General features: G+C 42.5%; 1 protein-coding gene across 2 annotated transcripts in view; it reads left to right on the plus strand.

The window, feature by feature from the left end:
* LOC139370879 (calcium-dependent secretion activator 1-like) overlaps positions 1-15,889 on the plus strand; it is a 149,508-nt gene that overhangs the window by 45,320 nt on the left and 88,299 nt on the right. For both annotated transcript variants that reach the window (XM_071110733.1, XM_071110734.1), the window contains exon 2: positions 5,145-5,258. In XM_071110733.1, the coding sequence (XP_070966834.1) occupies positions 5,145-5,258 (114 nt within the window). The remainder of the gene's footprint in view (positions 1-5,144; positions 5,259-15,889) is intronic.

Here is a 15,889-nt window from a genome sequence, read left to right on the forward strand (position 1 = left end):
GTAACTCTGCCAAGCCGACAAGCAACGATGAGCTGGTCAAGGCCATCGAGATGTTTTTGCTGGAGATATTGACAATACAACAAATACATTGATCATCTCAGCAAGGTTTTACCTGTGGTCGTGGATCTGTGTAGAAGTGCGACTAAAATGTAGTTTAACAAAACATCCGCATTTGAATATCTTTTTTCTCGTTATTTTATTAACGAAAGCATAAAGATGTTGATGAAGAAATACTGTACTGCTGTTTTGAGCTAGAAATGTAACACTTTAGAGAACTTAAAAGTATCGAATACATTGCAAGTTGAGGGATTTTCACAACAGCAGCTGGGCTATAACAAGTCTATTGTCCTGCCAATAGGAACATTTTGAATAATGGTATTTGTGTGTTTGAAAAGCTGTTTTCAAAATGCCTCCAGTTGTCCGTCACTACTGTAAATAAAAACACAGCTGTTTACATCCTTTATTGTAACCACAATGTCACAATTAATTAGAGTTTGCTATTTACAAATGTGCACTTTTCATTATTAGTTACATTGTTTTAGTTCGAACGTGCAGACTTTTTTTCTTTAAATGATTGTTTATGTAGGATGCCACATTTTTGACCAGTTGCAATTGTAAGTAGGCATAATAAATAAATAAAAAACTACTTCTATTAGGCTGTTAAACCTCATAGCCTACCTCAGCCAGTTGTTATTTTATGTAGGTCTAGGCTCCAAAGAAGTAGACTCCAATTAAGCCCTCTTGTTGTTTGTTAAGTCAAATTAAAATGAAGATTATTGTTGAAATGAATTGCTCGACTGGTGTAGGTTTTCTCCATCTGTTGGTGTGCAACACTTGCATAACAAGTTAGCTACATTTTCAGCACCAGCCAGTGTTCACCTCCTATTGATTGCGCTGCAGTTGCCTCCAGTTTTTTAAATGTAACCTTTATTTAACTAGGCAAGTCAGGTAAGAACAAATTCTTATTTACAATGACAAGCCTACCCCGGCCAAACCCGGATGACACTGGGCCAATTGTGGGCCGCCCTATGGCACTCCCACACACGGTCAGATGTGATACAGCTTGTATTCGAACCAGGGACTGTAGTAAAACCTCTTGCACTGACATGCAGTGCATTAGACCGCTGCGCCACTCAGGAACGTTAACCATGTGTAGGTAGATACGTGTGTAGGTACTGTAGAATAGACAACCCTTTACATCAGTGGCGGTCGGTGTCATTTAAGATGAGGGTGAAGGATTTATTTTATGAGTCTGTGATCAAAATATACAATGATGGCCTTATTTCTATTTCAGCATATTGGATGACTGTCATTCATATTCCATTCACCCAGTTCAATGTAACATCGATAGGTTTACGCTACTACATGATACTGACATTTTCCTTGTACCCATCATGAGGTTGCTACAACCTAGCCTATGAATGAAAGTTTACAATGTAGGTGCACAGGTCAGAGAATTTTGAGTAATCAATACTGCCCTGCACACTCTTGCCTGCATCTAGCTGATCTAGGGTCTAATCATTAGTCCAACAGTTGCAAATTAGAGTTTCTATTGGACAAATTCATGTATGTTTATCCCCATTATGTTCCGTTTGCTTCCGTTCAAGAAAAGTTAACAGAATCTGCGGAATGAACACTCCCCTGATCACACGCAACCAGTTCACTTTCATAGCAGCCACATAAAAACATCATGATCACTTTGATTGTTGTATATATACTTCCTTCTTGCAACCATCTACTGTACATGCTCTCCTCCTCTAATCTTTCCCTTTGCTTGTGGACAACACATCAGCTGTCTGTGACCAGGCGAAAAAACCTTTCCAAGCCAAACTTCCAAATCATGACCGCTACATACAGTCTACATAGTTCTCACATCATAGTCAAGAATTACTAGAACTAACGTATTAGTTAACCCGCTACAATCGTGCAGTACAGTTTACAGTCAGAAAGCAGTTTAGCAGTTACACCGGCGAGCCCCTTAGGTAATAAATAATGTTAAGCCAAAAGCTTACCTTGACTTGGAAGAGTTCCAGTGCTGGATAGCCAAAGCAAGATAGCTAACATGTCATCCTTCTTTGTTTGAGCCGGGAGTTTGAGTAGGCTAAACTAGCTAGCTAGATTCACTAACTAAGTGAAAGTGAAAGTAAAAAAACAAACAATGCAACCAAATATAGCTAGCTCGCTCTCTTGCTTCTCCTTCATTTTGGAAGAAATGTATTTGTTACAAACTGTTCAACTAACTCTGTCTTTCTCTTAGTCAGCTACCCAGCTAGCACAGTGGATCTGGCCCGATAACGGCTGAGTGTCGGGGGACTCGGCTGAGAGTCAGACTCGGCTGATGTCATGTGGCCTGAGTCTGGGCCGCCCTAGGCAGTATTACTTATGGCTAGGGTGCAGGGATTGAGCTCGGGCCTATTCCGGTGATAGTTATCTGGCCCAGATGTATTACTTGGGGCTTGGGCAGATGCTTACACAGATTGCTTTATATAATTAACATTTCATCATTTATTTTTCCATATTTTCTCATTGTTTCTGTGATCAAAATATACAATTAAAATGTGTGTATTATTTTAGTATTTTGATACTTTGTGTAAGGCAATTGATAAGCATTAAAAACCTTGTGGATGGAGCCTCCCGAGTGGCGCAGTGGTTTAAGACATTGCATCGTTCAAACTGCGTTGCTACAGATGCTGGTTTGAGACCTGTGCCAGCCATAACCGGAAGACCCAACGCACAATTGTCCCAGCGTCGTCTGAGATGGGGGAGGGTTTGGCTGTCCGGGATGTCCTTGTCCCATCGTGTTGTGGCGGGCCAGGCGCATGCACGCTGACACGGTCACCAGGTGTATGGTGCTGGATTGGTATAATTTGTATGCATAACATGTATAATAATAATATTTAAAATTACTGTACATGTATTTACATTTGCTTCTGGGGGGATTCTGATGACGGCAAAGTCGGCTGAATTTTTGATAGATGGAAACGGCATGATGTACTTGGGCTGCTTCTGGGCAGTCCTACACCCGATTCCGTGCCAATTCAATCAGTTCCGGCCCCCCGGAAGAGGGCCGCTTCTGGGCCGATTCCTCATTGCTAGCTGGGTACTCACCATATTTTATGCACTGCAGTGCTAGCTAGCTGTAGTTTATTCTTTAGGTACTAGATTTATCCTCTGATCTTTTCATTGGGTAGACATTGGGTGGACAACATGTCAGTTCATGCTGCAAGAGCTCTGATAGGTTGGAGAACGTCCTCCAGAAGTTGTAATTACTGTGTAAGTGTATGGAATAGGGTGAGAACCATGAGCCTCCTAGGATTCGTATTAAAGTCAATGTACTCAGAGGAGGACAGAAGCTAGCTGTCCTCCGGCTGGCTACACCATGGTGCTACCCTACAGAGTGTTGCTGAGGCTACTATATGCCTTAATTGCAAAACAGTATGTTTTAATCAATTATTTGGTCCATGTGAATATATTTTGTATAGTTTTATCTAAAAAGGATAACTTTGTTAATGTTTCACTATTTAGATTTTTATGAAATTCACTGAGGAGGATGCCCTCTCCTTCCTCTTCTGAGGAACCTCCACTACCTTTGCATAATAGAAGCTGCTAATATGACAATGTGCACATTTCACCTTTCATGGTCATTCCCAGCCAATGCAGATGCTGTGCCTATTGACATTTTGTCTGGTGGTAATGGGGCTACCTTAGAAAACATGTCAGAGTGGTCATACCGTCCTGTGTGTTGTCCCGTATACAACAGGAGTTCCCTGATCCTGGTGCAGAATACACAGGGTTTCTCCTTCCCCATCTTGACTGATACCATTCAATTCAAGACAAACTCCAAGCATCTATTCCGCATACCAGCTAGGTTCTTTCTAGCCTGGTTGCGTCTCTGTTCAGCGACTGCATTCCACTCCTTGCCACACCTGTAATTTGCTAAAAGAAACTGGCCTTGAGTGCCAACGATTGGAATGTTAGATAAAAAGACTGGTACCCAGACTAAGGTCCTTCAGCAGGGCATGCAAACTATAGAACTTTAGCTGTGGAGGCATTGCCAATCCATATAAGGCTTTTCAGTCTGCTGTTCTTGAAACGCATTGGGGTCAATCAAACAATGGAACCCATTGAAGGGAAGTGAAGGGGGAGGAGGGGCGATTTGCTCGTGAGCTTGATAAAAGGGGGCATGACTTGTTGACATAATTGTAATCCAAACCAAACCTTCATTTACTCACTGAGTACTCACATTGTGACTCACTGAGGTTCCAAACTCCATTTTAGACATGGCTGTCACGTCTACTCCCGCTCCCCCCTCTCTGGTGCTCATTGTCATCAGTTTACTTATTATTACGCACACCTGCCACAATCGTTAGGCACACCTGCACCTCATGAGACACACTTGGACTCCATCACTTCTATGACCTTTACCTCCCCTATATCTGTCACTCCCTTTGGTTCTTTCCGCAGGCAGTATTAGTTATGTTTCTCATGTCCAGACGCTGCTCTTGTTTTGTATTGTTCCATGTTTTTTGTTTTATTAAATTCACCCCCTGTACTTGCTTCCTGACTCCCAGCGTCTGCGTTTCAATGACTTTGACACAAATGATCCTATTTACACATTGTAGTACATTTTGACAATACATGTTTCTGACTAATATCGTTGCCATAGAGGTCATTTTCAAAGGGATTAGTTGCTTTTATGGGCAATCGCTCTTTAAATGAGAGGTGCTCCTGGTACAGCCTGTCTCTCTGGCATGTGGTGTTTACTACAGGTCGTACTTCATTGAGAGACATTATTACACAAATCCTAGCAAAGACAGAAGGGGCAACATAACGTATTTCATATATAATTGTTAGAAATGTACAGTTTATACACATACTGTTTCCTCATGCTAAGCAAGCAACCCTCCCTCGTCAGAAGCAATCAAATCAAGAGCTATCAAAATAACCCAAAAATGTATCTTCTCAAAACACTGAACTATCTTGATGAACGTACGTCAACTGTCTTCCATAGCCATAACCCATACATATGTAACAGGTTGATTTATCCCTACCCATGGCTGTGTTTTATTACTCTGATTGAGGTGTCCTCTGTGTGATATGGCTGTGTTATTGAAGTATCCTCTGTATGCCTTCTGCCTCCCCAGATCACAGAGCAGCAGCTCCGGCAGACCAACGACCGCTTCAAAGCTTTCCTCAATGGAGACACCCAGATAGTGGCTGATGAAGCGTTCATCAACGCAGTCCAGAGCTACTATGAGGTACATATTTATTTATTTATTTATTTATCTCTCTCTCTTTCTCTCTAACCTACAAATGTGTCATCTCATCCGCCGACTGTCTCTCAGCACACCACTTTTACAATACGCTTGTTAAATGAACCATCCTTTTCTCTTTCTTTACAGAGACCGCTATCATGTGTTTTAACCCTGTGTTTCCTAACTGATGTGGTGCTGAGATAGTGTTAGCATTCAATGTAATAGACCAGGCTGATTAGCTGCCATTTACTGCTGTAACTCAATTAGCATAGACATGAGAGTCGTAAAAAGACCCCCCAGCTTCCTCTGTCTCCCGGAACTGTAAATCAGAGCTTTTCCTAATAAATCAAATTCCGAGCTGTTGAGATACAGTTTGTCAGTGCTGCTGAAAACAGAGTGGCAGAGATACTGTACCTCTTCCTCAGTGCTGCTCAGTGAATTAGTTTCTCTCTCTCTAACTGTAGGGCTAGGAATCACTCGTAGTGGGATGGAAGCGGCTGCTCAGTTTCTCAGCGCTCTGTTGCTTTGGCCTGAATTCCAGGGAACTGCTGTGCTCTGTGGGGGGAAAATGGTGGATGAGATGATGCATCGTGTCGTGTGCACATCACATCTATTCACTGACTATACGGATTAGCTAACACACTTGTGCTAAAGAGGCTGCCATCGTACTCCCACCTACATTACAGTCACAATTCAACCAGTTCAACAATAATAGAGAATTATTGTGCAGATAAAAATACCCTTATATGGGTATTGTCCGCTATCCCACTACATAGGATACTTAGAGTCCCCATACTATACTGTCCTAGGGTTTCTTTACTGTACGTTCATACATGTAGGGCACTGTATGATGGATATTATAATGTTGTATTAAATCAAATCATGCAATGCCTTGAAGGAGCTCCAAAACCAAAGCAATCCATTTGAAAACAAGTTAATTGTATTTAATTAGACAAAACGGCGACTCAATTGACATACTGTAGTGTTTACCCACATAATGCTAGCTGGCCCATGTTGACTCCAATGCTTGGCATGTTGACTCCAATGCTTGGCACAGTAGTGTCAAGTTGGCTGGATGTCCTTTGGATGGTGGACCATTCTTGATACACACGGGAAACTGTTGAGTGTGAAAACCCCAGCAGCATTGCAGTTCTTGAAACAAACCGTTGCACCTGGCACTTACTACCATACCACGTTCAAAGACACTTACATCCTTTGTCTTGCTCTTGCCCATTCACACTATGAATGGCACACACACACAATCCACGTCTGGATTGTCTCAAGGCTTACACATATTTTCTTTAACCTGTCTCTACCCCTTCATCTACACTGATTGAAGTGGATTTAACAGGTGGTCATTGGATCATAGTTTTCACCTGGGTTTACCTGGTCAGTCTATGTCATGGAAATGTTTTGTATACTCAGTGTATATACTGACAAGAGACAGGATCCAATACTGCAACTATGGGAATAAAGACAAGATTCTAGCCAATGAGATGGCCGATTCGCACGTGAACAACAGGCACAAATCTGATAGTAACATTGTTTTTCTCTAAGATTTGATTTCAACTTTATTTAAGCAGGGATTCATGCTGACACAACGGTCTCTTTCACAGATGAGCCCAGCATAAACACATCAATAAACAACAATTATACTATACATGAAAAGCAAAAGCAATCATATGAAAGAAACACAATCTTCAGTAAAAAGGGCCTCTAACTTCCATCTGAATTGCCCAAGATGCACCATCTCCACCAACTTGAAGCAGTTTTGGATATCATTCCACATGACAGCCGCCAAAAAACTAACTATAAGCAGATTTACGTACCTTGGTGAAGATTGAAGGGATCTCCAGTGTTAGCCATCCACGTGTCCGGGTCTGGTAACTTATATGTCTGAAGGTTAACAATGAGGTAAGGTATGGGGGAAGTTTATGCAAGAGGGATTTATATACAAAAAAAAGAGTCACCCTAAGTAAATATGAACAAAAAAGGCTGTGAAAAGCATTTCATTGTTGTTTATCAGTTTGATATTACGCTCAATATATCATATGAATCTAACCTTTAATTGAGTTAAAATTTTTAAAAGAAAAAAAAAATTCATCAAGAAATCATTGGCACCCATATATTTAGGACTTTGTGCACCCTCCCTTTGTCAAGATAACAGCTCAGAGTGGTCTCCTATAATGTTTCATTGGGTGGGAGAACACATAGGAAGAGATTTGAGACCATTCCTCCATACAGAAACACTGCATGTTGATAGATGACAAAGGGAGTTCAGTCTGTGAGTCACCTCATATTTATACCCTAGTGAAACAGGAAGTTGTGGATTACCATTTAAGAGTTCCCAAAGACTCAGATGAACTTTAGAATGTACAATATTAATCGAAATATACATCAATTACATTTTGCTCATAAGAATTTCTAGGTGTGCCAATAATTGTGACGTATGTTTTTGAATAAAACAATTATTTATTGATGACAATTGTTTTTATTTTTTTTAAACAATTTTAACCCAGTTAAAGGTTAGATTCATATGATATTTTGAGTGTAAGATCAAACTGATAAACAACAAGGACATTTTTTCACATACTTTTTTGTTCATATTTACTTAGGATGCCAGTAATTCTGGAGGGCAGTGTACTAGGTTTTACCTGCATTATGTACCCATTTCAGTTCAACAAATGCTTTCTGCAGGGCAATAAAGGCTCTGACAGCTCTGACAGAGCCTGGTCTGACAGAGCCTGGTCAGCTGTGTAAATAGTGAAAAGTGTGTTCTGTGTTCTGTCTTTCATAAGATATCCACTTATATCAATACAATTGTAACAACAGAAACATTATAAAACTTAGCCTCACTTAGCAAATGAGCAATTACATTTTATTTTGACAAAATTCCACACGCTCTCATTGCCCCTCCATACAAAAAAAATAAACACTTGGTCTGCTTCACGCTGTATTTTCGCACGTACAGAGTCATCCATCTCCCTTTGTCTCTTCCTCTCTACTGAGACATGCCCAAATACAGGTGTCTATCTGTTTCCTGGGCCTAGAATAACTCAATGCGCCAATGTCAAACAGGACAAATAGATTTACTGTTACAGGCTTGTGCAAGAAAGGTATCTCCCTCTTGTTCTGTCTCTCTCTCAACCCCCACTCTTGCTCTCTCTCTACCCACACACATCAATGTGATTATTTAATTCAGTGCTGTAAATACATAACATAACAGGGTTAAAACTACTGTCCTCTTATTGTAGTGTGTCACTAGTGTTTAATCACAGCCGACAATGTGGCCACAATTTAACTGTCACAGTGTAATGGATGCAGGGGCCTGATAGACAGTTTCTCTGATGTGTGTGTGCGTCCGATGCTATGACAATGGCCTTGTCTTGCTCACTCCCCATCACTCTGTCATTAAGGGGATGAAGGATGACCCTGAGAACTGTCTGTCCCGTCCCTGGCTGCTGCCGCCACGCACGCACGCACACACACACACACACACGCACACACGCACACACGCAGTCTGCCCTGGCTGCATGGAGGAGTACCGGCTTCTTCTATTGATCACACTGTCATGTCTTTGGCATCATTAAACTGAAGACTGTTAGTTTATCCAATAAATTCTCTGTAATTTTTGCTATGTGATTAACTATTCAGGTAAATGTAATTAACTAGGAAGTCGGGGCACCAAGGAAAATATTCAGATTGTAAAGTTATCAATATCCTACTATAACATTCAGATATTTTAATATCTGATCAATTAGTCTTCTAATTAATGAATTATTCTTTACCTCACGTTAGTCTCATTCCAAACATTGTAAATGGTTGGTTATCTGCACGAACCCAGTCTTCGTGTAGGCAAAGCATCAACACAGGACTAAGATTGAATCCTACTACACCGGCTCTGACACTCATTGGATGTGGCAGGGTGTGCAAACTATTACGGACCACAAAGGGAAACCCAACTGCGAGTTGCCCAGTGACACGAGCCTACCAGATGAGCAAAATGCCTTTTATGCTCGCTTCGAGTCAAGCAACAGTGAAGCATGCATGAGAGCACCAGATGTACCGGATGACAGTGTGATCACGCTCTCCGTAGCCGATGTGAGCAAGACCTTTAAACAGGTCAACATTCACAAGGCCGCGGGGCCAGACGGATGACCAGGACATGTAATCAGAGCATGCACTGGCCAACTGGCAAGTGTCTTCACTGACATTTTCAACCTCTCCCTGACTGAGTCTGTAATTCCTAAATGTTTCAAGCAGATCACCATAGACACTGTGCCCTAGAAAACAAAGGTAAGCTGCCTAAATGACTACTGACCCTTAACAAGTCGGTAGCCATGAAATGCTTTGAAAGGCTGGTCATGGCTAACATCAACACCATCATCCTGGAAACTCTAGAATGACTCCAATTCACATACCAACCCAGCAGATCCACAGATGGCGCAATCACACTCCACACTGCCCTTTCCCACCTAGACAAAAGGAACACCTATGTGAGAATGCTGTTCATTGACAACAGCTCAGCATTCAACATCATAGTGCCCACAAAACTCATCACTAAGCGAAGGACCCTGGGACGAAACACCTCCCTCTGCAACTGGATCCTGGAGTTCCTGACGTGCCGCCCTCGGGTGGTAAGGGTAGGCAACAATGTATCTGCCACTCTGATCCTAAACACAGGGGCCCCTCAGAGGTGTGTGCTTAGTCAAGAGTTCCTTGGTGTCCACATCCCCAACAAACTTTCATGGTCCAAACACACTAAGACAGTTGTGAAGAGGACATGACAATGCCTATTCCCCCTCAGGAGACTGAAAAGATTTGGCAAGGGTCCTCAGATCCTCAAAAAGTTCTACAGCTGCACCATCGAGAGCACTGGTTGCATCACGCCTGGTATCGCAACTGCTCAGCCTCCAAATGCAAGCCGCTACAGGGGCCCTAGAGGCCCTTAAAAGTGCCAAAGACTCCAGCCACCCTAGTCATAGACTCTCTCTGGTTCCGCATGGCAAGCGGTACCGGAGCGCCATGTCTAGGTCTAAAGGCTTATTAACAGCTTCTACACCGAAGCCATAAGACTGCTGAGAAGCTAATCAAATGGCTACCCGGACTATTTGCATTGAACCCCTTCCCCCCGCATTTTTTAGGCTGCATAAACTCTCTGTTTGTTTTCTAAGCCTAGTCCCCTACCTACATGTACAGTTGAAGTCGGAAGTTTACTTACACTTAGGTTGGAGTCATTAAAACTCGTTTTTCAACCACTCCACAAATTTCTTGTTAACAAACTATGGTTTTGGCAAGTCGGTTAGGACATGTACTTTGTGCATGACACAAGTCATTTTTCCAACAATTGTTTACAGACAGATTATTTCACTTATAATTCACGGTATCACAATTCCAGTGGGTCAGAAGTTGACATACACTAAGTTGACTGTGCCTATAAACAGCTTGGAAAATTCCAGAAAATGATGTCATGGCTTTAGCAGCTTCTGATAAGCTAATTGACATAATTTGAGTCAATTGGAGGTGTACCTGTGGATGCATTTCAAGGCCTACCTTCAAACTCAGTGCCTCTTTGCTTGACATCATGGGAAAATCAAAAGAAATCAGCCAACCCCTCAGAAAAAAATTTAGACCTCCACAAGGCTGATTCATCCTTGGGAGCAATTTCCAAACACCTGAAGGTACCACGTTCATCTGTACAAACAATAGTACGCAAGTATAAACACCATGGGACCACGCAGCCGCCATACCGCTCAGGAAGGAGACGCATTCTGTCTCCTAGAGATGAACGTATTTTGCTACGAAAAGTGCAAATCAATCCCAGAACAACAGCAAAGGACCTTGTGAAGATGCTGGAGGAAACAGGTGCACTGATGCACTTCACAAAATAGATGGAATCATGAGAGAGGAAAATTACGTGGACATATTGAAGCAACATCTCAAGACATCAGTCAGGAAGTTGAAGCTTGGTAGCAAATGGGTCTTCCAACTGGACAATAACCCCAAGCATACTTCCAAAGTTGTGGCAAAATGGCTTAAGGACAACAAAGTCAATGTATTGGAGGGGCCATCACAAAGCCCTGACCTCAAGCCTATAGAAAATGTGTGGGCAGAACTGAAAAATCATGTGCGAGCAAGGAGGCCTACAAACCTGACTCAGTTACACCAGCTCTGTCAGGAGGAATGGGCCAAAATTCACTCAACTGGTTGTGGGAAGCTTGTGGAAGGCTACCCGAAACGTTTGACCCAAGTTAAACAATTTAAAGGCAATGCTACCAAATACTAATTGAGTGTATGTAAACTTCTGACCCACTGGGAATGTGATGAAAGAAATAAAAGCTGAAATAAATAATTCTCTGTACTATTATTCTGACATTTCACATTCTTAAAATAAAGTGGTGATCCTAACTAACCTAAGACAGGGAATTTTTACGCTGATTAAATGTCAGGAATTGTGAACAACTGAGTATAAATGTATGAGTTTAAATGTATTTGGCTAAGGTTTATGTAAACTTCGGACTTCAACTGTACATATTACCTCAATTACCTCTACTAACCTGTACCCCAGCACATTGACTAGGTACCGGCACCCCCTGTATATAGCCTCGTTATTGTTATTTTATTGTTACTCTTTTATAGTTTTATTTTTTTACTTTAGTTTATTTAGTAAATATTTTCTAAACCCTCATTCTTCTTCAAACTCCACTGCTGGTTAAGGGCTTGTAAGTAAATCAAATCAAAGTTTATTTGTCACAACAGGTGTAGTAGACCTTACAGTGAAATGCTTACTTACAGGCTCTAACCAATAGTGCAAAAAAGGTATTAGGTGAACAATAGATAGGTAAAGAAATAAAACAACAGTAAGACAGGCTAAATACAGTAGCAAGGCTACATACAGACACCATTTAGTCAGGCTTATTGAGGTAGTATGTACATATGGTTAAAGTGACTATGCATATATGATGAACAGAGAGTAGCAGTAGCGTAAAAGAGGGTTTGGCTGGTGGTGGGTGGGACACAATGCAGATAGCCCGGTTAGCCAATGTGCGGGAGCACTGGTTGGTCGGCCCAAATTGAGGTAGTATGTTCATGAATGGGTAGTTAAAGTGGCTATGCAGATATGATAAACAGAGAGTAGCAGCAGCGATAAAAGAGGGTTTGGGGGGCACACATTGCAATTAGTCCGGGTAGCCATTTGATTGTTGAGAAGCCTTTTTGTCCTAGACTCTGCACTCCGGTACTGCTTGCCATGGGGTAGTTTAGAGAATAGTCTATGACTGGGGTGGCTGGGGTTTTGACATTTTTTAGGGCTTTCATCTGACACCGCCTGGTGTAGAGGTCCTGGATGGCAGGCAGCCTATGCCCCAGTGATGTACTGGGCCCTACACACTACCCTCTGTATTGCCTTGTGGTCAGAGGCCGAGCAGTTGCCGTACCAGGCAGTGATGCTCTCGATGTTGCAGCTGTAGAACCTTTTGAGGATCTCAGGACCAATGCCAAATCTTTTTGGTTTCCTAAGGGGGAAGAGGCTTTGTCGTGCCTTCTTCGTGACTTTCTTGGTGTGTTTGGACCATGAAAGTTTGTTGTTGATGTGGACACCAAGGAACTTGAAGCTCTCAACATGCTCAACTACAGCCCCGTCGATGAGAATGGGGTCGTGTCGGTCCTCCTTTTCCTGTAGTCCACAATCATTTCCTTAGTCTTGTTTACATTGAGGGATATGTCCAAATCAATGAGAATGTTTTGGTAAAGATGAAATGTGAAGTTAGTTGTCTAAAATTGGATATGAGTCAAATCTAGACCTTGTCCTTAACTTGGTACGCCCAGAGAATTGCCCTAAAGGCGGCTACGCCCACTTCTGACCCGAGGGTATAAAACCTGTGAGTGAAGAATTAACAGATCAGACTAAGTGACCCAAGCTGCAGCCGAGGTCTAAAAAGTCAACGGACCCAAAACGCAACACAAGTTTGAAGACAAAGAAATTGTTTTCTACCCAAGCTATGGATGGTTAGCTGTGTCTAAGCGGGTGAATTCAAGTCGAACCACCTAGCCTCCACTCCCCATCGATCGTAGTATCTACACTGTTTCATTCCTACGCTGTGAGCTCTGAGCTTCAGAGCTGTCTGTCCTCAGAAGAGCCCTTCCAGAGTAAGGGCGAGGGAACAGACTCGGAAGCCAAAAGGACACTGACATTGTGAGGGCAACCAGAGAGTTGCGCCGGAGAAGTGCGTCATTGAGCAGCCTGGAGAATCCACGGAGACCTTCCCCACGTAATTACGTCATTATATTCTGACCCCTAAGAGCGGCAGTTTGGGGCAAGATTAGGGTTAGAATAAGCATAGCTGACAAATTCACCCAAATGTATATTTCTCTTGTGTACTTTCTCTTTTTGTGTGTTGGCCCGTTATACTAAGTTCTAATCAATAGCCTAGAATGTGTTTTTGTGTATGTGTATTTTTTATCATAATTTTAGCTTTCTAGTAAATAAATACTCAACTAAGATTAGTGTGGTACGAACTCATTGGTGAGACCCGGGTCCGTGCAGATTCCCGGATTATGCGACATTCAGAACGAGACTGTAGAGGTAACTGTTGAATTAGCTGCTGTTGTAAAATCAGTATTCTGATATTCTTTGAGTTAATTTGGGAAATAGAGACTCAATGAAACCAATTTTCCCATGGTGCCCCAGGTTAAAGAGTTAATAATTGCTTTTTTCAGTTTATCACATTAACTAATACAACGTCACGACAAATCCATGGCTTCATGTGGGGACGACATCCTCGATGCACTTATTGATAAAACCAGTGACTGATGTGGTGTACTCCTCAATGGAAGAATCACAGAACATGTTCCAGTCTGATAGCAAAACAGTCCTGTAGTTTAGCATCTGCTTCACCTGACCACTTGTTTATAGACCGAGTCACTGGTGCTTCCTGCTTTAGTTTTTGCTTGTAAGCAGGAAATCAGGAGGATTGAGTTGTGGTCGGATTTACCAAATGGAGGGCGAGGGAGAACTTTGTACACATCTCTGTGTGTGGAGTACAGGTGATCTATATTTTTTCCCCTCTGGTTGCACATTTAACATGTTGCTGGAAATTTGGTAGAACTGATTCAAGTTTCCCTGCATTAAAGTCTCCGGCCACTAGGAGCGCCACCTCTGGGTGAGTGGTTTCCTGTTTGCTTATTTCCTTATACAGCTGACTCAGTGCGGTCTAGGTGCCAGCATTTGTCTGTGGTGGTAAATAAACAGCCACGAAAAGTATAGCTAAAAACTCTCTAGGCAAGTAGTGTGGCCTGTAATTTATCCCCGTATACTCTACTCCAGGCGAGCAAAATCTAGAGAATTCCTTAGATTTCGTGCACCAGCTGTTGTTTACAAATATGCACAGACCGCCCTCCCTCGTCTTACCGGAGTGTGCTGTTCTATCTTACCGGTGCAGCGTACAGTATATCCTGCTAGCTGAATATCCATGTCGTCATTCAGCCACAATTCCGTGAAACATAGGATATTACAATTTTTGATGTCCCATTGGTAGGATATTCGTGATCGTACCTCGTCTAGTTTATTGTCCAATGATTGCACGTTGGCAAGAAGTATTGACGGTACCGGCAGCTTTCCATCTCGTCTTCTCCGGGTCCTGACCAGGCATCCGGCTCTTTGTCCTCTGTACCTGCGTCGCTTCCTCCTGCAAATAACGGGGATGTTGGCCCTGTCGGGTGTTTGGAGAATGTCCTGTGCGTCTGGCTCGTTGAAGAAAAAATCTTTGTCTAATCCGAGGTGAGGGATCGCTGTCCTGATTTTTAGAAGCTTTTTTTTGTCGTAAGATACGGTTGCAGAAACATTATGTACAAAATAAATTACAAATAACGCAAAACACCCCACATAATAGCACAATTGGTTTGGCGGCCAAACACTAACCCGGACGACGATGGGCCAATTGTGCGCCGCCCTATGGGACTCCCAATCACGGCCGGTTGTGATACAGCCTGGAATCGAACTAGGGACTGTAGTGACTCCTCTAGCGCTGAGATGCAGTGCCTTACACCGCTGCATCACTCAGGAGCACAAAGGGACATAAAGGATAATAAAAACAGTGGAGTCTATCAGAAACAAACTCAGAAATCAATCCACCATTTCTTTCTATGTTTTCTAATGATGTACAAAGCCTGCCTGTCCATCTGCCAGATAATGACCACAGAATACGATAGCTATTGAATTGAGATGATGTGCTTCTCCAGCAGTGGTTTCTGTCAGCGGTGCTCCACAGGTAGAGTAGCTCTCTGTGAAATGTCTGCAGTCTGCTTGGATAGGAACCAGATATGAATACAGAGCCCCATCTCTCCCTGTACTTTTAAAGAGAGAGCAGGCAAAGTATATCTGCCAGACATCAGACCGACTGTGGGACCAACATCAATCAGTATATTAGTAGGTCAGCTGCTCTATAAAGTAAGATTGGTTTGGACCAGGAGAGAAAGTCAGTCTGGCAGGTAGTTCTCAGGAGCGCATTAAATCTAAAACACAAACACGCACACACACAGTTTGGGAGTAAATGAGAAAGAATAGCATTCTCCCCGTTCAGTCTGAATAATTCAGGAGTAGGGGGTAGGGAGGCCTGGAAGGAGAGTCCTGATAA

Source organism: Oncorhynchus clarkii, chromosome 17 (genome assembly GCF_045791955.1).
Source record: "Oncorhynchus clarkii lewisi isolate Uvic-CL-2024 chromosome 17, UVic_Ocla_1.0, whole genome shotgun sequence".
Taxonomy (NCBI): domain Eukaryota; kingdom Metazoa; phylum Chordata; class Actinopteri; order Salmoniformes; family Salmonidae; genus Oncorhynchus; species Oncorhynchus clarkii.